We start from the raw sequence: 25,715 nt of genomic DNA on the forward strand, positions 1-25,715 counted from the left end.
AACCGCGACGCTCTGAGCCCGTGTATAACTAATGCTCAGTACGACTAGAAAGATGTAACCGGCAGAGACGACAGCAGAGAAGAACCACTCCCTGCTGGGGACTGTTTCTGTGACCAACACCTCAATGCTCTGTCACCTGTACTTCAGCCCCTGGACGCTGTTTACGGGCGGTTAAGGGCTGGCCCTTGGAGTCACAGCTATGAAGGGAAACCTGAGCCATACAAACAAGCCCTGCGGGTTCCAAAGATGGCACACCGTCCTCCTTCGCCATACTGCCTCACAGGTGAGAAAGCTGGTGTGTGTGACGCCCTCTCTGTGCCATTGGGTAGGCGCTAAGTGGTAACCCTGTGACATCAGAAGAGCTTCAAGGGCATCAGTATGGTTTCCAGATTCTTATTTTCTCTGGTCTTACTAATAAAGGTGCAAATGCACAAAGAGACACCACATCTGGAGTAGAATTGTCTTGGAATAACTCTAGGTAGCCTAGGATAGGACAGGACAGGACAGGACAGGACAGAACAGAACAGTGTAAGGGACGAAAGAGAAAGACTAATGGGGAAAAAAAGCAGAAGGACCAGATAAGGGAGAGTTTTGCATCTCACCTTCAGAACAATGTTCTGGGAAATAGGAGGATGGCAACAGCTTAACTATGGGAGCAGGGTAGAATATCTCAGTTCCTCAGCAGCAGTCTGGAGGGCTGTGTCTCCTTGCTAGACTATGACCTGGGACTAGCCTGAGAACAGCCATCACTATACTCTGGGGAGACAAGGTGTCACTGCCATCAAAAGCATGTTTGGTGTGGTGGTTATTGGCGTCTGTATAAAGCAAACTGGAAGCTAAGAAGGTCAAAAGGCCTCTGTGGTAGAACAGCAAGTGCCCAGTGCCTGCCACAGAACTCAGGGCTCATGGTGAATGGCGCAGCTCACTCAGAAGCATCCTAACTCCCCAAGGTGCACAACCTACAAAACTGAAGATCAGTTTCTCCAGACTCCCTAGGCTATGGTTTGAAGAATGGCTTAGGCCATGCTTATAGGCACTTACAGAACAGTTGGACTCTGAACCAAGTTAAAAGATAAAAGAGGTGTATCCATCGTAGGCCACCCTGGTCTACAGAACTAGTTCCAGGACAGCCAGGACTACACAGAGAAACCCTGTGTCAAAAATCAAAAATAAATAAATATAAGAAAATAAAATGAGAGGAAATGATCAAAAAGTAGTAGAAAGCAAGGAGTAGCTGTGCACATCTGTAGAAACCAAGCAAGGGAGACTAAGGCAAGAGAAGCCAGAGTTCAAGGCCAGCCTGGTCTATGTATTGGACGGCAGGTTAGCCAGGGATGCACAATGAGACCTCATTTCAAACAAACAGAAACGTGTAATACGTTAAACTGTTCCTGAGCTGGGCATAGTATCGTGTGCCTGCAGCTGCAGGCATTTGGAGGGCTGAGGCAGAACTGCTTAAGCCCAAGTTCAACAGTAAACCATACTAGCCTGGTTGGCACAGAGACCCCGTGTGCGCTAACCATGCCAAGCCAGCCTGGATGGCACAGAGACCCTGTGTGTGCGCTAACCATGCCAAGCCAGCCTGGATGGCACAGAGATTCCAGTGTGCTAACCACACCAAGCCAGCCTGCATAGCCCAGAGACCTTGCCTCCGAAACATTGAAATGTTTACACTTTAGAGCGTTTAAAGCCAAGTATGGCAGTGCAAGCATTTAATCCTAGGATGGGAAGCTGAGGTAGAAAGAGCAGGCATCCAAGGTTATCCAAGGATACATAGTGAGTTCAAGTACACCCTGGGATATGATGAGAGCCAGTCTAAAAAATACAGGACAAGGTTACTTAAGGTTTAACCATCTCTGCCAAGGGTAATGTTTTTCTGCTGAAAAGCTATATGCTAGATTAGATCTCAGAGGTCCTTAATAGCACTATGATTCCAAAATGATAAAATGTTGAATAACAAATTCAAATACTTCCTCCATTAGTTTGTTTCAGCAATATCAAAATTGTAAATGTCCAAGTGTCAATTATGAGCTTAAGCCTAGAGATGCAGAGGAGAACAAAGCATTGTTTCTTCCTTTGAAGGTACAAGTACATAAAAATTCATTGTTTCCCTATGATAAAGTCAGCAAAACAATTACTTACATAAAATCCATGTAAATGCAAATGCCAGTGGGGAAATATACTCCCACACAGGGGACCAATGCTAGGATGTCATGTCTAGTCTAGTTAGCATGTTTGAAAATAGACTTGGCTAAAGTAGAAACAATATAGGAAAGAACAGGCAGAATGATTAAACTTGAGAAACACTAGGAAACTACTTTGCCTTCCTGAGCTAAAAGGGGGTGGGGATTTTAACTAGATAATCTAAAGATGCCTTCCATGTTCAATACTCTATTGTCTCTCCAGGAGAAACGAGTCCATATCTGTCTTAGTTAGGATTATCATTGGTCTATTGAAACACCATTGACCGAGGCAAGTTGGAGAGGAAAGAATTTATTTGGTTTACACTTCCACATTACTGTCCATCATCTAAGGAAGTCAGGACAGGAACTCAAACAGGTCAGGAACCTTGAGGCAGGAGCAGATGCAGAGGCCATGGAGGGGAGCTGCTTGTTGGCTTGCTCAGCCGGCTTTCTTATAGAACCCAGGACCATCAGCTCAGGGATGGCACCACCCACAATGGCTTGTACCCTCCCTCATCAATCACTAATTAAGTAAATGCCCTACGGTTGGAGGCATTTTCTCAATCGAGGCTTCCCCTTTTCAGATAAACAGTGGCCAAGTCCACAGATTCTCTAGCGGATCATTCGCTTACATGGTACTGACTCTTCGGTGAGTGACGTATTATTATACCAAGGAGGCACACACCACCAAGCCCTAACTGAAATGAGCCCAGAGCACGCATACCCTAAGAGAAAAGATACGTGAAGACACATAGACACGGGACCAAAGTCAAACCATAACAAGGCTAACCCTGCAGAGGGGTCCTTGACCGCATGCTAATGGGCAGCGCCGTTTCAGTTGGACACAGCCAGTTTTCCGTCAGCATGGACACGAGTCACTGTCTCCAAGGCTATTGACCAGGTGAAGCTGTGTTTAACACTCCTGTTGAACAGAACACTCAAGTGCAATAATGGAATTGCCCTGACATGCCAATGACATTTTTAAGTGGCAAGAAGGATGAGATACGTTAGGGAATGGCAGATTCTCACTTTTTACCTCAAACCTCTCTAGAAGACACATTCATGGAATGGTACAAGACACAGAAAATCACCTTCTGTCTTGAAACCACCTTTGCTCTGTGTACAAGCATGATATTGTCTCAATCTGTATAATAGCAAGTATGTCTCAGCATCACAGTAACACATAAAGAGCACAAGAGACGCATGGTGTTGTACGCAGAGATTCACTTAGCTGTCTTCAGGGAGTTAGGAAGAGGTGTAGAAAGTGGGATGCTCAAGTTGGGTCTTAAAGAATGAAACTGGCAGTCATCAGAGAGACAAAAAAGAGAAAGACTTCATCAGAAGGCAGAGCCCAGTGAGCCGAGATACAGGGGCACAAAGGGACAGGCCAGCAGGGCAGACCGCAAGCAGAGAGGAGTGTAGGATGTAAACCTGGAGGGAAGGCAGAAGTCCACACCGCACTTCACAATGGAAGCGCCCCACAGTGCATGGTGGCCAGCTGCATGAGCATCTCTTAGGACCTTTGAGAAACGCCAGTTCTCAGGCCCCTCCGTAGAGCCTGGACCTCTCAGCTCTGTGAAGCCCTTCAGCAGTTCCAACATTCCTCGGGTCGAAGAACTTTGCTTTAGATGGATAGGGTCTGCTGAAGGGCTTTCAGCTGAAGGGGGACAGGATCTGGGCTCTGACAATCTCAGAGGCCACATGTGCCTGCTCCCGTCTGCCGACTCTCCGGTGCAATCACGTATGTGGTGGTGCTGCCCATCTATGTTCTACACATGAAAGAAAGAGCCCCAAGACTTCAGTACAACCCAAATTTGACAAGTCATCTTTTTTCCCATTTCTAGACTTATCTACGAAACTACTAAAGTGAATTCAGAAATAACAGTAAAAGACACGGAGAGAAATGAAGGGCACAGAAAGTATTTTCGGGCAAAAGCTGACTAGACTGTTTTTGACAACACCCGGCTTTCAATCGTACCACAGAAAAGCCTTCAGCTTGTGCCTGAGACCCAGACGAGCTGCTACAGACTGCCCCTTTTCTGACATAGTTTTCTCATTTTGAGAGTGTCATTTTCTAAACGGTCTAAAATGGATTGACCTGGAGGTGCTGAGAGCTAGCTTTGTGGGGCTAGCCGTCCATGTGTGAGAAATATTTTCACAGAAAAAGCAAGTGCATGGAAATGTTTTTTTACCACAATAAATTGCTGGTTCCACATTTCTCTGGAAAGAAAGGGGAAGGAGAAAAAAACCTGTGAAAAATTAGTGCTGTGCTTACATTGCCAGCCCAGCACCACTGACACTCACTGGTGCCAAATTATTTAGCTGAACAGTATTTAAATTAAAAACTAATGACTGGGTTAATTTAATACATGTCCATCTCTGTTCCAACTCTGTCTCTAGTGATTGAGTTCCAAAGCTGTGTTTCAAACAGGAATCCTCGGCAGCGGATAAAAACCATCTGACTACCAATAACAACTTCTCCCAATCTAACTTCTATTGGCGTTTTAGATGCTGAATTGTTTACCAGACATTCGACGGTGGGATAGAAGGGCTAATGTGCCACACGAATTGAACGGAATATCCTTAGCTGACAAACTGAGTTGCAGTAAGTAATCAACAAAATGAGCGGCAGTAGGTAACCAGACTGTTTTATGTTGGAGCTAAAGGTTTATCGCAACGCCCATTGGTATAACCTGGAGCTCAACAGTCACCTGGAGCCCCATCACCATTGCCTTTGCAAACCAATCTCTGAGTGTTTAAACGTTGGCAAGGGAAGACCCAAGCCCTCCATCTCTTCTCAGCCCACTCATCTCTCAGATATTTATTCTTTCTCCGGCCCCTCACCCACCAATCCTCCCAGCATATAACTCTTTCATAAAGCTGCAAGAAATTATAATAGTTTACAGATTTAAAAAAAAAGTGTGGAGAATCAGGCCAAAAAAAAGTTATGGTAAAATTCCAAAAGTGCATAGCTAAGTGTGGTCTGGCAAACATATGACATACCTATCCTTGCAAGGAGGGTATAGAGCGGGCCACCCCTTCAGCTTCTGCAAACCATAAATGTCACAAGGATTTGAAACCACCCACAGAGGACCAACCTACATCTATGTGGGCTCATCCACTCCATCCCACAACAGTCACTGAGCATAAAACACACAAAACAAAACCAAAGGAAAAATGTTTTCACACTATAGCACAGAAGACAACCTAATGAGCAAACACTTGTCCATAAAGAGCTGACAGGAACAAAAAAAAATCCTCCCAGACACCAAATGAAAACAATATCTGAAAGTGAACTTGGCTCGAGAACAAACAGTGAAGTTAGGGAAGCTGAGAACTGGAAAGTGCCAGGACCGTTTACAACAGAGGCAACTGTCCTGGATTTCCCTCATCAAAAGCAACATGGGGCAGGCTGCCAGCCATGGGTTCTGGATCTCACGCTGGGTCCCCAGAGTGTGATGGGGTAATGGGAGGGAGGAGAGAAGCCAAAGTCTGACTCGTAGGCCGGTTCTTGCCTTGGGTTTGTCCCTTCAAAGGTGGGGTGGCATCTCAGAGGGGCTGGAAGTCTGGCTCGACCTAAGGCCCATGTGAGAATGTGACAGCCGTGTTCTCAGGCTTAGATTGCGGCTGTGTGTGATGTGATAAGGAGGTGAGAGAGGAAGGGAAGTGAGAGGATAGATTAGAAGGATTCTCTTTTTCAGAGACTTTACATGGAAGATGGAGAAATGAAAAAGGATTGATCCTTAAGGAGTTCGGGGAGAAGCAGGAGAGGCCTGGTTTGCCCAGAAAATAAGCAGGGAATGAGGAGTCAACATTTTCTCAGTTGAGTAACTCTAGTCTCCCATCATCGTCAGCAGACAAATGATAAATTAATAGATTAGATAGATGGATAGATAGATAGATACAGATAGATAGATAGATAGATAAAGATAGATAGATGATAGATGATAGATAGATAGATAGATAGATAGATAGATGATAGATAGATAGATAGATGACACTCTTTTTCTATACAGTAAGAGTGTGGGATAAGATTCATCCCACAGCCAGCCTGGTCTACAAGAGCTAGCTCCAGGACAGGCTCTAGAAACTACAGGGAAACCCTGTCTAGAAAAACCAAAAAAAAAAAAAAAAAAAAAAAAAGATTCATCCCACATTCATAAGTATTATTTATGATTTTCTAATATCTGTCATAGAAATTGTCTTAAGGGAAAATTTAACGGATAAAACTCTCTCTCACTTCACCCCCTCACCCTCTTCCAACAGAGCCCTCTCATTTCCCAGCCTCCACCTGAATACCGCCTCCCGGGCCAGCCATCCTGTTGTTTGAAGACTAGATTCTCGCAAACAGGGCGCTGCTCTGCCTCTGGATTCACCCATTTCCCTTGATTAGCTCTCTGATGTTTGAAAGAGCGACCCCAGTCCACTCTTGCCGCCCCGCCAGGTCAAACACTCACACGTCTCTCAACCCTTTCTCGTCTGACATGGTTTCCTGCGTGTTCACGGGCTGAGTCTCCCTGAGACTTCCTTGGCAAAGCAACTCTTAACATATGGGACCAAGATCACAACACAATATTCCAAGTGTGGTCTAACAACTCAGCCTTTTCCAAAGAAACATCCGAGCGCCTTCTAGTCTCCAGACTAATATTTTTCTTGATCTGAACTACACTTCGGTTAATGTACCCTCAAACACATTAGCCTTGGTTGTTTTACTTCATTTATGTATCAGAATAAGCACGAGGTCTCAGCCTGTTATCCAAATGACCTGTTTACATTCTATCCTAGTTCTGCGGTAGGACACTGAGAGCTTTCTGTGCCATGTGGCCTTGGGTGGACCCTGTCGTGTACTAGCTGAGTGATCTTAAAATGGAAAAATATTGGTCCCTCTTATAATTTCTCATCCAAGTCTCTAATGAAAATAATTTTTAAAAGGCAAAACCAATGACAGATTTGTGTGGCATGGGAGAGTACTCCAGGCCGACACTGATCCACCGAGTCAGATGAAGGGATTGCCTCTTGTACTTCAGGAATGGAAGGTGAGTTTATGGGCTTAAAGAAAAAATAAACTGCCGGGCTGTGGTGGCGCACGCCTTTAATCCCAGCACTCGGGAGGCAGAGGCAGGCGGATCTCTAAGTTCGAGGCCAGCCTGGTCTACAAGAGCTAGTTCCAGGACAGGCTCTAGAAACTACAGGGAAACCCTGTCTCGAAAAACAAAAAAAAAAAAAAAAAAAGAAAAGAAAAAATAAACTCTAATATGTCACATACATTACCTCACTCCATAGCAATCTGTAAGATGTACTGTTTTGTTGTTTAGAGAAAAAAAAGTTTAAGTAAGTGGTATTTCTGAAAGCACAGGGGTCATGAATGGAGGGGAGAGAATCACCCGTAGCTCCTTCACTCTCCTTCACACCCCTTCACACCCCTTCATGCCACTTCACACCCCCTTCACACCCCTTCATACCCCTTCACACCCCTTCACACTCGTTCATAGCCCTTTACACCCCTACATGCCCCTACACACCCCTTCACACCCCTTCATGCCCCTTCACACTCCTTCATACCCTTCACACCCCTTCACACCCCTTCATGCCCCTTCACACACCTACATACCCCTTCGCTCCCCTCACACCCCTTCATCCCCCTTGACGCCCCTTCACACTCCTTCACTCCCCTTCACACTCCTTCACTGTCCTTCCTAATCACTGAGTAAGAGCTGAGCAGAGTATGTTGAGTTGGTATGTGGAGGTCGTGTGGTTTGGTGGGTTAAAGGATACAGAAGACAGCATAACACAAGTACTACAGGCTTACCTACTGCCATTTTATGGCCATTTTATTAAGCCATTTTCTTAATTGAGAATCCCTTCTCTAAGATGACTTTAGCTTGTGTTGAGTTAACCTGAAACTAGCCAGCACACTTGGCATGCTCATTTTTAAGAGACACAACGAAGGCTGGTTAAGCTGGAGAAGAATTAGAACAAAAAGGAAAAGCCGAGGAGATGGGAAGATCGAATCCTGCCACGAGCTTGCTTTAAAGCAGAGCAGGAAGAAACATGATTTGATTTATTATTGTATAATATTGTGCTGAAATCATAATACACTATATTTACAGGTGCCTAAAATACCAGGACCTGATCCAAAAACACAGAGCTTAGTCAGTCCCCCTTTCTCTTGGTAAACCCATCTTGGCTTCTAATTCTTATCTCAGTGTTCATAAACTAAACATTTCTATTTCCTATTCTGATCCAGAACTCTGCCAGGCAAAGGCCATGCTTTGATAACCCATCATTCCCATCCTTCCTGGCCCCAGACCTTTCTGAAAGGCTGGGACAACATCTGCCTTCTGCTGTATGCAGACCTGGTAACTGATTGTTGACTGAGTGCTCAAAGACAGACAAAGGGCCGAAGAAACGAAGAGGGCCGGGCAAGGAGAGGCAGAAGGAGTGGCATCGATGGAACAGAGCCCAGGTGTGTCGCTGCTCTGGACCCACTAAGGGTGGACCTGTGTGTGTACAGAGGGGCGAAAGGCACAGCTCCTCAGGGAGCGTCCTCGGAGATGCCACACTGAGCAAAGGCCTGAAAGAAAACACTCAAGCTGGCAACATCTATTTTGACTGGGTCACAGGACTATGGCTGAATTTTTCCAACATTTTCTTTTTTCCCTTTCTTTCTCTTTCTCTCTCTCTCTCTCTCTCTCTCTCTCTCTCTCTCTCTCTCTCCCCCCCCCCTCTCTCCCTCTCCTCTCTCTCTCTCTCTCTTTCTCTCTCTCGCTCTCTCTCTCTCTCTCCTCTCTTTCTTTCTTTCTTTCTTTTTTTGTAGCCCAGGCTGGCCTCAACAAACTTAGGGGCAATCCTCCGGCCCCCACTTCCAAGAAGCCGAAAGGTAATCATGGTTGGCTTTGATTTTCTGTTACTGTTCTGTTGACTTCTACAGCTTGATACAAATTTTCTGAACACGGCAGGGAACTCATGCACTTCATGGATCAAAGAAGCACCAAGGCAGTCTCCAAGACATAAATGCCGAGAAACTAAAATTTAAGATTTATAGCTGTTTCTTGTTGATTGGTTGGTTTTGGATTGGGGGTGTGTGTGAGGTGTTGGGAGGGGACCCACGGTTGGGAGCCTTCGAGGAGAGCTCTCTACTATTGAGCTGTATCTTAACTTCCACCCCACCCCCTTCTCCCGTGTCCCAGGCTGGCCCTGAACTCACTATGTACCTCTATGTCTGCTAGGCAAGCGTGACTTTTTCATATTTTACAAAATGTGCTTCTCGGAGAAGAACAGAGATTGCAGAGCCTAGGGCGGGGAGAGTATGTAATCTGGGAAAGCAGAACCCCGGCACTTTTGTGAAGCTGCTGGAGGCTGTGCGACACAGGAGTAGAGGTGAACGTGAGGGAGAACGCCCCGAGAACCCAAGGGAATACCCAGAGAGCTGCCTGGTCTGGTTCTGGAAAGGGCACAGGTGACTTAGTAGCCCAGTTCCACTGTCCCTAGTTGGATCAAATCAGGAAGAAGCACGAACGACTTTGAAAGGAAAGAAAATCACAAAGCGAGCGCGCGGCTCATTGGTGCAGACCTAGCAAGGACGAGGGGCTCAGTCTTTCCCCGCTCCCAAAGACGTGGGCAGCGGTCAGGCTGTAACAGTTTATCATCCACTCTTCGACTTTATTTGCGACTTCTCTATGTTCTATTTTTTTCCTGGTTAATTTTGTTTTTGTTTGTTTGTTTGTTTGCTTGCTTGGTCTTCTTGAGACAGGATCTCACAGCTAAGGATGCTGACCCCATCTCCCAGATGCTAGCCCTGCAGGCTTGAGCCACCACCGTCCCTGGTTTGGGTGGTGCTGGGGATCCATCCAGGGTTTGGTACACGGTGGGTAAACACTATCACCTGAGCTACATTCCCAGCCCTTTACCTGTAAAAATTTTAACAAAGCAGGTTTCCTGCTTTTATGAATGATCTAGAAAGCTTTAACTTCCTTTGAAGTGCCGTTCCTCACTGACTTTATTTCTACAGGACAAGGTAAACCATTTCAGGAACTCTTGTGTTGTGTTTCCCGAATCTCTTAATAGCCACTCTGTCAATCATTGCTATTGAGCTGAAACTCTACGAACTGCCATCCACCTGTGTGTCCTGAGTCTTATTTATCACTGGTGCAAACTCTAATCGCCTTAAATACAAATTCTGCTTTAACGTCTTGCCAAGAGAATAACAATAATAAGCTAAGGTTAAAAACACCATAAAGTAGTTTCATGAGAGTTTGATATTGTCCTTATCAGCCTGCTCGAGGTTTAATATGCTGCCACATGCAGCAGGTCGGAACTTTGCACAGATAGCTTTTGATGCACAAGGAGCAGCAGGTCAGAACTTTGCACAGATAGCTTTTGATGCACAAGGAAGCTCCAGTTTCTTCAATAGGAATATTCCTAAGTAGGACTCAAGTCCAAATGTTTAACTATAAAGAGATACAAACTGAGCAAAAATTTCTTAATTGATCTTTATTTTATTTATTTGCTTGTTTGTTTTTTTTTAGGATCTCATTCTATAGCCCAGGCTGGCCTTGAATATCTATGCCAGTTCTCCTGCCTCAAGCTTCAGAGTGCTGGGGTTAGAGGTGTGATTAATCACATCCACAATTTACCTTAAATGATTTATCTTTATTTTAATTTTTGAGACCAGGATTCACTATGTAGACCTGGCTGGCTAGGGACTTTCAATGTGGGTCAGGCTGGCTTCAAACTCAAAGAGATCTACCCGTCTCTGCCCCCTGAGCGCTGGAATTAAAGGCATGTACCATCTCACCTAGTCCTTTAGTGTGTCTAAGAAAAACTATATTTGATAGATATATCTGACAAGATAGTCCAGGCTTTGGGGTTGGGGAGGTGGCTCCATGGTAAAGGTACCTGCTACTCAAGCCCAACAACTTGAGTTCCATCACCAGGTTCCATATACGGTGGAAAGAGAAAGCTGAGTCCATGACATTGTCCTCTGACCTCCACAAGTGCACATATGCACACACACACAGAGTCATACACACATGCACACTCACATGTACTCTCTAGCACACACACCACACACACATATGCACACACACATGAGCACACTCACACACATGAGCACACACATGAGTGCATGCATATGCACACACTCACACCCATATGCGCGCACACTCACACACATAAGCACGTGCACATGCACACACCCACATGTGCACACACACACTCTCACACTCTTCAGCATGCACACACATATGCATACACACATGTGCACGCATGAGCACACACATATGTCCCCCCACACATGCACACTCACATATGCTCGTCAGCATGCACACATTCACACACATACTCACAAACACACATACACTCAAACATACACATACACACACACACACTACACTCACACACACACTAATAATTTATAAATACCTTGCTGTAATAATATAAATAGAACATCATAATGTACTCACGGGAAGGCTTAAGAACTCATTAAAGTAATCCACAAGGAAGCCATCTGTTGCCAAAAAATTTTCCTGCAAAAAACATAAAAACATGTTATGGCCATGTTTTGAAACACGCCTTATGGGGACTTACATCTCAGACTTTTTCAGTCAGTTACACACTGAAGCCTCACTACAAACCTAACACAGTCTCTGGAAGGGGCAGGAAAATGGGCTACGACATGAACTGAGCCCTCAGGAGGCACAGAGCCGAGAGTTCAAAGCCAGTCTCAGCTATGTAGTGCGTTCAAAGAGGACAGTTTAAACCTCACCTCAGCCACCACCACCACAGTCAACAACAACAACAAAATAGAGCGGACTATTCTCTCAAAGTCCTTGCTACTGCAGCTAACAAAGGGGACAAGAAGAATGTAGCAGAACATGTAAAATAATTATCCACAAATACAAACTGAAGCACTGCATGATAAATTTCTCAGACTTTAAAACACGCACTTCATAGAAATAGAGGCAGAAGGCCTACCAGACGACTCACAGGTAAATGCTCTCGTCACGAAAACCCGAAACCTGAACTCAACCCCACAACCCGGGCAAAGGTAGAAAGAGCAGGCTCTGTAAAGTTTCCCACTGCCTTCCACATGTGCGCCTTGAACACACACACATAATAATAAATACAAGTTTAAAATAAATAAAAAAAAAAGAAGGCAGAGTCACCGTTAAAGACAGTAGCAAGTGGTAAGGGATGTAAAATTCTTGGCTGCTCAATTAGAGTGACAAGCTAAGCACAATATTCAATTTCTGCTAGCGTGAGGTTCAGTTTCCAGGACTTGGATCCTGCTGGATTTTGAACATAGACACTTTCGCCAGGGCATGTGCTCTGCATACGGACTGTATACATTTTTTTTCTGTAACTGTCTCACCCACCAACATAGCCACTTTTGAAATTGGCAAAATCGAATAACCGCTGCCAAGAAAAACCTGCTCTCCTAATTATAAGCCACCTACGTCATTGGTCATTGTTTCCTCTGTGGCAAGAGCCCATGGTGGCACACTCGGGGGAACAGGACATGTGGTTATTTGTTATTCATAATTATACTTCAATGTTGTAAATCTAACACGAAAGTTGAAACATGACACAATGCTATTACTTCCATATGGCTGATAATTTTCTTCTTATGAAGTACTAGCTAATTTTTAAAAATTAGTAAAGTAGTGGCTGGAGAGATAGCTCTGTTGGTAAAGGGCTTGCTGTGTTGTGTTACTGGCTGGCTGTGTGTGTCAACTTGACGCAAGCTAGAGTCATCAGAGGAAGGAGCCTCAGCTGAGGAAACACCTGGATGAGAACCAGATGTAAGGCATTTTCTCATTTAGTGATGACCAGTGGAGGAGGGCCCAGGCCATGGTTGGTGGTGCCAACCCCGGGGCGCCGGTCCTGGGTTCCATAAGAAGGTGGGCTAAGCAAGGCGGGGCAAGTAAGTCGGTAAGCAGCTCCCCTGCTTGGCCTCTGCATCAGTTCCTGCCTCCAGGTTCCTGCCCTATTTGAGTTCCTGTCCTGACTTCCCTCCGTGATGAACAGCAATGCTGAAGTGTAAGCCAGCTTGCTTCTTGGTCGTGGTGTTTCGGTAAGCACTAGAAAGTCTTGCTAAGACACTGTGCAAGCACTCCAACTGGACTTTAATCCCCAAGGCTCACATAGGAAGCTGGGTGTGGTGGTGTGTGCTTGTGATACCAACCCTGGGGCTCTCTGGCTAGCCAGCCTAATCAGCCCAGATCCCAGATAGAGACCCCATCACAGGAGGGGAGGTGAAGGTGAAAGTGGGGATGAAGGGAAGGGAAGACAGAGGGGAGGATGCACAGCAGGGGGGGAGGGGGGGAGGAGGAGAACGGGGAGGAGCAGATGACAAAGTCGAAGTAGTTGTGTACAGAAAGGACTATGGCATTGTTAAACCCGCTTCGGAAAATAGATTTGTTCTTGGTAACTTTATGTAATTGCTGTGTCTGGAAATTATAAATAGCCTGGATCACGATTCATACCAAGAGCTGGGTGGTGGTGCCTGCCTTTAATCCCAGCACCCAGGAGGCAAAGAAAGGCAGATCTCTGTGAGTTCGAGGCCAGCCTGGTCTACAGAGTGAGTTCTAGGACAGGCTCCAACGTTACAGAGACACCCTGTCTCAAAAAACCAAAAAGATTCCTATCAAGGAACTTACTAGAAATCCCATCTAATTGACAAAGGGTTTAGTTTGCTAAGACCCCAAGTGATTAAAACAGATGAACCAAGGGTTAGGTAAATGTACCAGCTTCAGAGTGGAGTCTTAGCAGCACGGCTCGGAATTCTGGTCTGTTAAAGTAGAGCAAGGCAGACACCATCAGGGGAAGCCATAAGATTACTAACTGTCCAGGCTCGGCTCTATGGCCGTAATAAAGACCGTGGACAAAAACGCCCTGTGAGAAGAGGGTATGTTTCATCTTATAGCTTAGAGTCCATCGTGAACAGAAGTCAGGGCAGGAACCTGGATCAGGAGCCGATGCAGAGGCCATGGAGGGGAGCTGTTTACTGGCCTGCTTCCATGGCTTGCTCAGCCTGCTTTCTTACAGAACCCTGGGACCAGCAGCCCAGGGTGGCACCGTAAACAGTTAGCTGGGCTCTCCCTCATCAACCATTGATTAGGATGGGGACACCCGTGTGGGACTCGCTCACAGGCCCGTTCGACTGAGGCCCCCTCTTCTGAGATGACTCCAGCTTGTGTGGAGCTGACAAAATGAGAGCCGGAACAATAGGAGTAGCCAAATTTGGGCCTTGGTGGTAAATTCTAAATAACATATTTTAAAACAATAACTATGTCTTTCAGGTGAAATTTATTTTATTAAATTCTGTATATAAAAAAGTAACCAAAATTCACAATACTAAGCCACAGGATCATGAATCCATGCATAGGAAAATGTATATTTTATATTAATTTTACAAATTGATATAACCATATTAATAAACATATCAATAGCAGTAGGGAATAAAATTTGTTAGCTTTTCTAAACTATGCATTTCAGTTTTATTTTAGCTGATTTAAACTTGCTCTAGGCATTCCATAGAGCCTCGTGGATCAGCAACACCTCGATGACCCTCAGGGCCACACACCCGCTCTGGAGCAGAGGTCCTCAACCCTCAGGGCCACACGCCCGCTCCGGAGCGTCCTCGCCTTCCTAACAATGCCACCCTTTCATCTGTCCCTCAGGCTGTGGTGATCCCCCAGCCATAGTTATCTCCATCGCTACTTAATGGCTGTAAATGTGCTACTGTTGTGAATCAAGGTAAATGTGTGTTTTCTGGTGGTTTTAGGCAGCCCCTGTGAAGGGTCACTCACCCCACAGGAGTCACACCCACAGATTGAGAACCCCTGCTCTAGGCATGTCCAGTTCTAGGAGCCCCAAACTCAGCCCATGAGATGAAACGCACGCTTTGTCTACTTCTCGTGGTCCATCTCAGACATGAACTTCCCAGAAATACACTGAGAGAGAACCGCTAGGAAAGAGACCAAAGGACGCGCGCTGTCGTCTGGGTTCTCATGGCTAGACTCTACAGCTACAACCACCTCTCGACATAACATCTCTCCTTGGCTTCTGAGCCCCTCTTGCTGGGGACTGACTGTCCTGGGTGCACTGGTGGCCCTGACTTTCCTCCATGGTACTGTGGTACTAGCACATGCTCAAATTTCTAGAGACGACCGCAATAAATTAAAATATTGTCCAAATACATCAAAACTGGCATTTCTTTTGTGATGCTACGTCTTAACGTTTATGGGATATTAAATACCGATAGTTATATTGGTTTGGGGCAGCTATGATGTGTGAGGTTGGTGCAAGCGCTGCCTGCTATGGCCTTATTATAACCATTTCAGCAGGAAGCTGTGCCTCTGAATAAGGGAGTGCATTTCCCACCGCAACTACTAGTTCAGCGTGGGCACATCTAGTCACATCAGCAGGTAAACCAAAGGGGCTAGGCACGTGCTGTGTGTGTGTGCATGCGTGCATGTGTGCACGTGCTCATACATGCGTGTGTGTGCTCAGGCATGCATGTGCACGTGTGTGCACGTGCACGTGTGTGTGCATTGTGCATATGCTCATACGCATCTGCACATGCACTCAGGCATGTGTGTGCGCATGTGTATGTTCATGTGCATGCAGGGCACACATGTGTGCGCATGCATGCATGTGTGCATGTGTACACTGCTCATGTGTGTGCACATGCATGTGTGTGTGCGTGCGTGGTACTGGGACTGAACACAGAATCTTGTGCATGCTAGGCAAGAACTTTACCACAAAGTGGCATCTTTCGATCTGACAAGCTTTTTACTCCCAAAGCCCTTGAATTATAAAAGGGAAAAACCCCAAAAGTCTTTAATCTGGTTTTAGTAGCTCTGCTTTTCTCATTAAGTTTCCTCAATCCAATTACTCGGACATCTTTTTGATTAATTAAATTTCCTAAGTCATGTTGGTATTTTCCAAGTACCCAACAAACTTGACGGTTAAAGGAGTAACGAGAAAATTGAGTTCCGCTCAGTTCCTCCATTACATCACTCCACAGGTGTGGCTCAGCGTGGGGGTCTTTAGTACTTGCTGGTCTTGAAGCCTGTCCTCCCGTGTGCCTCCTGCCAAAGTGAAGTCAGCGCGTCCAATTTTAGCCCAGGCTTCCTGAATCTCTAACAGCAGGAGGGTTGGACCAAGCCATCTGCGCACACCTGCCAGCCACAGTAGCTGCTATTGATGGAAGTGGGTGTGTGGTTCTGTCTCTGCTCCATCTCACAGCAGATCTCTTTTCAATATACCATGAGTAGGTCAGAGGACAGCTTTCGGGGTTGGTTCTCCCACCGTGTAGGTTCTAGGGATCAAACTCAGGCCGTCGGTCTTGGGAGCTCCTGCTGAGCCATCTCACTGGTCCTCTGAATGAAACTGAAAGAGTTGTAGAAACTCTTTCCTTCTCACCTGTGATTTAATTCTAATCCCAGATCATAGCCATGGACTTTAGTGACTCTACCACACCCAAACCTCCGAGGCTCTCTCCCTGTACAAAAGTCCTTCCAACCTGATAGTCTAGCTTAAAAGAGACAGTGGCTCTCCCTTTCTCCCCTTCTCCATCTTAAAGGGGTAGAGGCAAGTGTGGTGAGGCCCCTAAGTTTTAACCTCACAGCTAACACACAACGGTAACTGCTTAGCACTTGGTGCTTCCCTGGAAGGGTTAGTTAGTGTCTTCATTTGCCTTTGCATGTTGTGATAAAAACACGGATCAAACACAGCTTAGGGAGGAGAGGGCTTGTTTCAGTTTACAGCCAGGAACCTGAAGGCAGGAACTGAAGAAGAGGCCATAAGAGAACACAGCTTACTGGCTTGCTCCTTGTTTGCTCAATTCACTTCTTATACACCCAGGACCACCCAGCAGGGGTGGCACCACCCACACTGGGCTGGGCTCTTTTGCAACAATCATCAATCCGGAAAACTCCCACAGCTGCGCCTACAGGCTAATGTGATGTGGGCACGTTCTTGGCTGAGGTCCCCTCTTCCCAGATGACTCCAGCCTATGTCAAACTGACAAAAGCCAAGGAAAGACAAGCCAGCACGGTTCTCTCTCCAGTCAGACGGAATGCTGCTTTTGCAATTCGCCACTGGCAATGTGTGCCCCCGGAACAACTTACAACCATTGACTATGTTATTGTGGAACGTCTAACAGTTTCCGCAGCTCCAAAATCATTAGAGAATTGATCCCTGTCCCGAGTCTAGACCTCCGTAGAGATGAGTGACCTGAAATAGCAATACTTTCCAAGGGCCCTCTGGAATGCATCTCGGTTTCCAGAAGGCTTTCCCACAGTGCTCTGGCTCCTAGCTATGCATTGTCTTCAGGAAAGAAGGGATGAAGGGAGATAGAACCAACGATTCCTGCATTCCAGCCACCCCACCCTCCATGGTTTCTATGTGAAGCTACCTATTACCAACTGAGATTGCTCTCAGTTACCCAACCCACCATGTTCCATTTGGAAAACAAACACTAAGTGATTACAGCCATGCATCCTTCTTCCTGGGGTCTAGGGTTATGGATATTTTGATATATTGTGTTTAAATAATGTATTAGGGTTTCTATTGCTGTGAAGAGACACCATGACCACAGCAACTCTTATAAAGGAAGACATTTAATTGGGTGACTTACAGTTTAGAACTTCAGTCCATTATCATCATGGTGGGACATGGTGGTGTGCAGGCATCTTGGTCAGCAGGCAACAGGAAGTGGTCTGAGACACTGAGCAGGGCTTGAGCATATGCAACTTCAAAGCCTGCTCCAAGTGACACGCTTCCTCCAACAAAGCCACACCTCCTAATAGGGCCACTCCTTTGGGGCCATTTTCTTTCAAACTACCACAAATAAGGATGCTATTTTCATGCTCTGGAGACCTGATTACTGTAATTACATCCAAGCTATAAAGATGGCAGGGTGACTCTGAGACAGCTCAGCCTTGGTTGAAAACAAACACCAGTTTTCACAATTAAATGCTGTAAATAGTATTTGAATCTAAAATTCCTTTTAAAACTAATTTTTTGAGAGTTTCTTTTATAAATCCTATATTTTCATCATTTCTAATCCTCCTCTCCCCTCCGACCGCCTCCTGTGCTCTCCTCTCAAATTCACTCTTCTTCAACTATTATTATTACAACAGACACACAGAGAGATGCATAACCTACTGAATCCGTTTGTGTGGTTCATATGTGTGTGTTTAGAGTTGGCCATTTGGGCCTGAATGACCTGTCAGGGGCTCGTCCCCTGGGGGAAAACTACCCTCCCCTCTCAGCAGCCACCCAGGGACAGGGCCTTGTAAGATTTCCCAGCATTCGTGTTGGCATGTCAACTGATGTCATGCTGTCATTAGGCAAGTCACGTTTAGGCCACCATACCATTGAGGTTGCATTCAGCTTGGTCATGGCAACTCCACAGCAGGTGTCTTAAACCCTTCTGTGTTGCTGACATTAGACACCATGACCAAGGCAACGTAAAGAAGGAAGGGTTTATCGGTGCTGATGGCTTCAGAGGGTGAGTCCATGGCCATCACGGCAGAGGGCGTGGTGGCGGCAGGCACCTATTTCCATGGTTCCAACAAATTATTTTCTTCAAAATGTTAAGATTTTTATTTATAAAGCTTTTTCCCATAACAAATTATTTTTAAGGCACACAAAAGGAAAAAAATCAGGATTTAAAACTCAGATATTTAAATCCTTGTTAAGCCTAATGTACTCTGTTTTACTGTTAAAAACCTAGATCGATCTAGCTATCTACCTATCTATCTATCTATCTATCTATCTTGATTTTTTTGAGACAGGGTTTCTTTGTGTAGTCCTGACTGTCCTTGAACTCGCTCTGTAGACCAGGCTGGCCTCGAACTCACAGAGATCCGTCTGCCTCTGCCTCCTAAGTGCTGGATTAACGATGTGTGCCACCACTCCTGGCTCAGGAGCCACTCACAAACTTGACTCAGTGTGCACACTGCATGTGTGACAAGACAATGTACACGCAGGCCTTTGCCGTGGAGATCTGTGCTGTGGATCTGATGCTCTGTGAAAGCAAGAGGAGGAGCCAGGATCGCGAGTAGTCATGTATCATTTACATAAATAAAAATATGTTCAGCCGGGTGGTGGTGGTGCACGCCTTTAATCCCAGCAGAGGGAGAGGCAGAGGGAGGCGGATCTCTGAGAGTTCGAAGCCAGCCTGATCTATGAGAGCTAGTTCTAGGACAGGCACCAAAGCTACAGAGAAACTTTGTCTTGAAAAAAAAAAACAAACAAAAAATGCTCCACAAAGGACATAAAAATAAATTCACCCTTTGTAGTGTTTTCCCAAAGAAAATTCCTGAAGCCCAGTCAAACACAATGAAGCCGTTAAGCGGGGTGGGTGGCGTGTGCCTATGACCGCAGCACCTGGGAGGCGGAGGCCGGAGGAAAGGGAGCTCAGGTCATCTTTACAGAGTCAGAGGCCAGCTCAGACTACCTGACACCCATCTCAAAAACTAAATAAACAAATGAAATAACAATCCACTGAGCCAAGCTAATCATCTGAGTAAGACGCTCTGTACAGTGTGCTTTGGGAAATACAAAGGAATGCAAGACAGTGCCAGCCTGCCGTTTTGTTACGAGACTTCAAAACTTACACATAAAATATTTCAATAGCTGGGCATGATGATTTGTGCCTACAGCCCAGCATGTGGGAGGCAGAGGCAGGAGGATCAGCCTGCTACATACCAAGTCCAAGGACAGTATCGTCTACATAGAGTTCCAAGCCAGCCAGGTCTACATAGCAAGACTTGGCCCCAAAACAAGCCTGCCACCTAAAAACAGGGATTTCAATATATATGTCGTCCCTGGCAGACAAGCAGTTGATTCCAAACGTATGACTCCTCGCTTTGAGACTAAAGACCCCATGGGAAGGTTAAGCTCTTTTGTAGACATCCATAACAAAAAGGAGTTTTAGATTACTGGTTGAGAAAATATGGTGAAGGTTATTATAAACACTGGAACACCAAAACACTGCTTCCCAAATGACATAGAACGTTTCCGCACTGCCACTGAGGCTCCCTTTGATCACATGACTCAAGATGCCAGCCTCAGATCACCATTCCAGCAAGCGAGAAGAAAACTGGCTCACTCTTCCTTCCTATACTTACATGAATTTCAAAATTTCGGTAACCCGGTGTCTGAATGTGGCTCAACCACAATAACAAGCCTGTGACAAAGGGGCCAGTCACGTGACTTTGTAAACATCAGCTCTCCAGGGCTGGGCACGGCAGTGCTACTTACAGCCTATCGACCAGAGCTCACATGACAGTTTAACTAACTTCAGGAGAGACAAAAAACAAGGCTTGAGGGTCCCTACCCGACTTTTTCTAAGAATATGTAGCTTGTTGGTGAGAACACCACCATCACACTTCAGAGAAGCAAGGCCAAGCACATGTCCGAGGCGGGTTAATTATTTAAGTGAGTAGCCAACACTTGGTTGAGCATGTGAGTTTGAGAATCTGGTCACAGGCTGGTTTCCACGGGAAGCTGTCCAGAGCACCAAGGCAGTCTGCATGATGCTAGGTTGGGAAGATTTCATGGGGATGAGCTGAGCCTGAAGGAATGGGCCAGATTGTGAAACAGATGGGGAAGGACAACCCAGTCAGACCGACAGCAAAGGCAGGAGGCAAAACAGGGCAGCTTGGCTGGAGCCGGAGGCACGTGGAAGTGCTTTGTGAACTCAGAACAGGGCGGATGTGATGTTCATCACAGAGAACGGGGCTGGGAGGCCAGATTAAGGACAACTGAATGCTCGAAGGGCTCTATGGGCTACTAGATAAGTGGCCTCTTATCAGTGGTGGTTAACTTCTGTGGACTTTGACTCCCTCGTCTATGAGATGTGGGAAGTAGCCATCACTCCCCTCACAGGGCTGTCTTGGGGTTAAATATTAGTCTGTGGTCAGCATTCAAGGATGCCAGCTACTAATCAAGTTCCTTACAGTGGGATTCAGGAAAGGCTTAGCAGCAGTGTGCCACGGCAGGGGTGATGAGCCACAAGCCAGTACTGACGGACAGAAGTTTGCACCATATGCGTTAGACAAAGAAAAGCTACAGTTGAGAGAGGAATACACACAGCTGAGAAGCGCTCATACCCGTTAGGACTACAGCCAAACCCTGGCTGGGCACGGAGCCTGAGATGGAACAGCAGGTGGACAGAAGTAGAGGAAGGCACAGCCAGGGAAGGAGGCAGAGGTGGGTGCTTGCAGGCAAGGCATGAAGAAAGAGAGCTGGGTATACCCAGTATACCATTAACCAAAATGCAAGCGAGCCATGGGAAAGCCGGTCTGTAGAGGTGGCGCGGGGACATCCTGAGAGCTCTCTGGGGATAAGGGAGCATCAGAAGCAGTGTCTGGACCCAGGTGTGGTGGTGCACATCTGTAACCCATCCCAGCCCTGGGGAGGCTGGAGCAGTTGGATGGAAAGTCTGACCTCATCCTGAGCTACAGACACAGCATGTTCCAGGCCAGCACAGGTTCCATAGAGAGACACTGATTAAAGAAGGGACAAGCAGATGGGCTGGTGGAACGGTGTGGACAAAAGAGGAGCTCGCTCACAAAATTCTGGAGAACAGAGCCCAAGGGGCAACAGTTTCGTGGGAGAGGGGAAAGAGAAGCTGGAAAGGGGGAAGAAGCAGATCCGAGTGCCGGAAGGAAGACAGTGAGTGGGTGCCTGCGTCTCGGAGCACAAATATTCTAATGTTAAGTGGTGTGTTAAGTGTTCTTAAGACACCCAGGAGGAAGCTGCACTGGAAAGGACCAGCTGGCTCAGGAATCCTGCTGCACTGAAGAGTAACTTCAATTTCCCATTAAATGGGGCTTTGCCAATATGCTGGAGCACTTCTGACGTACTGTGTGTACCTGTATGCTAGTGTGGAGAGGTTTTTGGAGCTGCTCTTTCATTCTCCTCCTCCCTCCGCTCCCCTCCTCCACCCTTCTTCCAGGATCAGCTGACGTATTCCTCTCTCTACTATTAAGCCCCCCTGGACTGTAAATGTGTTGAAATTTAACCCCAGCATTTAGGACAATACTTTGAGTATACAGTCACTCATGTCAGTTGAACGAAAAGCCAAAAGTAAGTGAGATATCAGCCAGCAAGAGAAATAAGTGAAGGACATTGTAAACAATGGAAGTGGTCGGAGCTCTGACTCAGACCTTAGCGTAAGCCTTGCTGGTGTCCTGCTGGACCCTGGGCGAGTTCCTCAGATAAGGAATGGGCTTCACAGAACACGCTCCAAAGAGCATTCTCCCGACTGATGTGTGTTTGCAGGTATTTAGGATGCTTAGTTTCTCCAAAATTCCTACCTGAGAACCATGTATAGAAAAAAATTTAAACAATTATAAATGGACCATTTTGTTGTTGTTTTAGTTGGTTGGTTAATTGTTTTAAGGGTTTTTAAATTTTGTTTTTGTTATTTATTTGAGTTTTTCTTTGTTTGTTTGAGGTAGGTTTCTCTATGTAGCTCTGGCTGTCCTGGAACTTTCTCCAAGAAATCTGCCATTTGTCTCTGCCTCCCAAATTCTGGGGTTAAATGCACACTACCATGCCCAGGTTTTTGTTTTTTAAGACAGGGTCTCATGTAACCTTGGACTTGCTATGTCACAAAGAATGACCTTAGCCAGAAGGTGGTGGCCACCCACACCTCTAATCCCAGCACTCAGGAGGCAGAGGCAGGTGGATCTCCGTGAGTTCGAGGCCAGCCTGGTCTACAAGAGCTAGTGCCAGAGTTCCAGAACAGCTAGAACTGTTACACAGAGAAACCTTATCTCGAAAAACCAAAAAAAAAAAAAAAAAAAAAAAAAAAAAAAAAAAAAAAAAAAAAGGAAAGGAAAGAAAAGAATGACCTTGAACTCCCAATCTTCTTGCCAACCATCCCTGATGCTGGCATTGTAAATGTGAGCTTCCCTATCCCAAAATTGACCCCTTTGACCCCTTTTCTTCTATATTAATGTTTACAGCAACCAGGAACTGCCAAGCACACCACAACAAAACCCTGGGGATAAGCCTGCGCTGTTGGAGACTCTGGGAGCACGGAGAAATTAAACGCGCGTCTTTTACAGGAAACAGCTTTGACGATAATTAACATCCACGCACAAATCAGCCGAGCATGTAAAAACCCTGTGTGTGGTTCTCGCCACTGTGTTTACTGAAATGGCGAAGAGGAAAAGCGCACGCTTCTTCCACGATCTAATCTTTTCTATGAAAACAAAAACCGGGGATGGGGGTTGGTGGGGGGACAGGATTCTAAGTAGCCCCTCTAAATTTACTTACAAATTCTTCTTCTGTAATATTTGGCGGGTCTGAAACGAGACAAAACGTTACATTTTCACACTCGGATCCATCTGACTTCCTTCTAGACTAAATGAAATTCTCTGATAAAGTAGGGCAGCACCTATTGCATACTCGGGGTGAACTCAGTAAAATGTTTATTATTCGCGCATGGATTCGATTTTTAAACTAGAATATTCAAGGTGGAGGTGGGAAGGAGAGGTCTCTCGACTCTGACTTGGAACCCACGGTGGCCCTGGAGCTAGCCTAAGGCTCCCAGCTGCAAAAGGAGACTTTGGCGAGGTAGAGCAGCTCGGGAGAAGGACCGGAGCGGGACGGGGGCGGGGCGTGGGGTCCCACCTACCGGCTGAGAGCCGCTTCTCCGGCATGCTGTCGGGGCGCCCGCTGCCCGGCCCCGCTGTCGGGGAGCGACGGGCGCCCTGCGGCCCGGCCTGGGGCTGCCCGCTGCCGCGCGCCCGCTGTTGCCGTGGAGCTGGACAATGCGCGGCTGGGCTGGGGGTGGAGGCCGGGGAATGGCGGTTACTGTGGAGACCGCAGTGCTCAGGAAACGCAGCTGTGTGGCTGCGGTGAAGCGGACGCTCACACCCGGGCCCCGGTGTTCTTAGTGGAGCCACATACTTGGTCAGACGCCTGTGGCAAAGGTAATGTCCCTGGCTCCGTATTTGGACCGCTGCGTTCTCATGAACTCTGTCCAGTAAAAGTTACCCCAAATAGGAGAACACAAATTTTAAGATTACCATGTAATGCGTGTTCTGAAAAACAGGATAAGAGAGCCCGGGGTGTCCTCAGCTACATAGAGTTTAAGGCCAGTCTGGGCTACAGTGAAGCAAAACCATAGGAAAAAAAAATACTTAAATCCAAAAAAATAAAAAGGAAGGAAGAAAGGAAGAAAAGAAGAAAGACAAAGACAAAAAGGAAAGAAAAAGAAAAGAAATTTTAAACCAATAATATATATATATTAAAACTATTTTATAAAATGTATGTATCTGTAGGCCCGACAGGTGACAGCCCCAGAGCTCACTGCTTGTTCTCAACAGCAATGCCTTCAATGCAAATGCCTAGAAGGAAACACTCCACCCCACCCTATCCCCCCACATCCCACTCACACCCCGACCCCAAGCCTGATCTCTGAGCTTCATCTTTTGGACAGGGTTGTGGCAGAGACCCTCAAAGACCACACTAGGAAGGTGGAGGCAGGATGGTCAGGAGTTCAAGGCCAGCCTGGGCTACTTGAGACCCTGTCTCAAGTAAAACACAAATGGTCATTAAATGACACATCACCAAGTGACTCAAGCCAGGAACCTGGGAGCTCCCCCTAAAACTTTCCCTCCAGACCCCATATCCCGTAGAGCATTGGATCCAGCCAGTTCCACCTTGAAGTGTTTCCGCATTTGGAAGCTTTGCTCTGTTCCCCGTAGCACTCAGTCCCACGCGGCCTTAGTTCTGACTTTGTCTTCCAGTCTGCTTCCAGCTAGGAGCTCTCCTGAAATCCATTATCCATGCTGAAAGCAAAACCAGCCTCCTAAGTGCCAGTCTGACCTCCTTACAAACCCTCAGTGACTCCTCAGTGGCGCTGGGTTTGACTCCTCCGTGTGGGGCAGGTGTTTGTGTGCCCTGAAGACAATGGATGCCTGTGTTACAAGGAAGCGGGGCACCTGCAGCCTGGCTGTGTTTATTGCTCCTTCAGTATGACACGGAAAAGACAAAAGTGAAACACCCCCTTGCCAGACTAAAGCAGAGAGTCAGATGAAACCAAGGGAGACGGGTGGGGTTCCTCACAGTCGGTGTGGACCCAGTAAGTCTGGTGTTATCAGGTAACTTTTATGATCAAAGTGCCACGTTGGATGCTGTCCAGAAGATGTAGCAGGCGAGAGTTGAGGGTGAGCTGAGGGATGGCTTGGCAGTCACAAGCATAGAAGACCCAGCGTCAACCCCCAGAACCTACATGGCGGCTCAGAACTGCAGCTCCAGACAATCCCACACCTCTTCTGGCCTCCGCTAACTCCCACATGGCTGTAGTGTACATACTTAGGCCCACAAACAAACAAACAAACAAATAAATAAATAAATAAAAAATAAATAATAAATAATAGTGCCTAGAAGATCTGAGAAGTTGGATGTGGGGAAGAGGTATCTGAGGATGATTCTTGGAGATTTCTGTCTGAACAACCAAAGGTATTGTCATCAGTGGCCGTACGGAAGGCTGTG

At 46.4% G+C, this 25,715-nt stretch overlaps 1 protein-coding gene across 1 annotated transcript in view; it reads right to left on the minus strand.

Moving 5' to 3' along the window:
- Rgs22 (regulator of G protein signaling 22) overlaps positions 1 to 271 on the minus strand; it is a 73,659-nt gene extending 73,388 nt beyond the window's left edge. Inside the window, 1 exon segment of the mRNA XM_038343775.1 lies at positions 137 to 271. Within this exon segment, the coding sequence (XP_038199703.1) occupies positions 137 to 271 (135 nt within the window).
- Between the last annotated feature and the right edge of the window lie 25,444 nt (positions 272 to 25,715).

The sequence above is a fragment of the Arvicola amphibius genome, chromosome 9, assembly GCF_903992535.2.
Source record: "Arvicola amphibius chromosome 9, mArvAmp1.2, whole genome shotgun sequence".
Taxonomy (NCBI): domain Eukaryota; kingdom Metazoa; phylum Chordata; class Mammalia; order Rodentia; family Cricetidae; genus Arvicola; species Arvicola amphibius.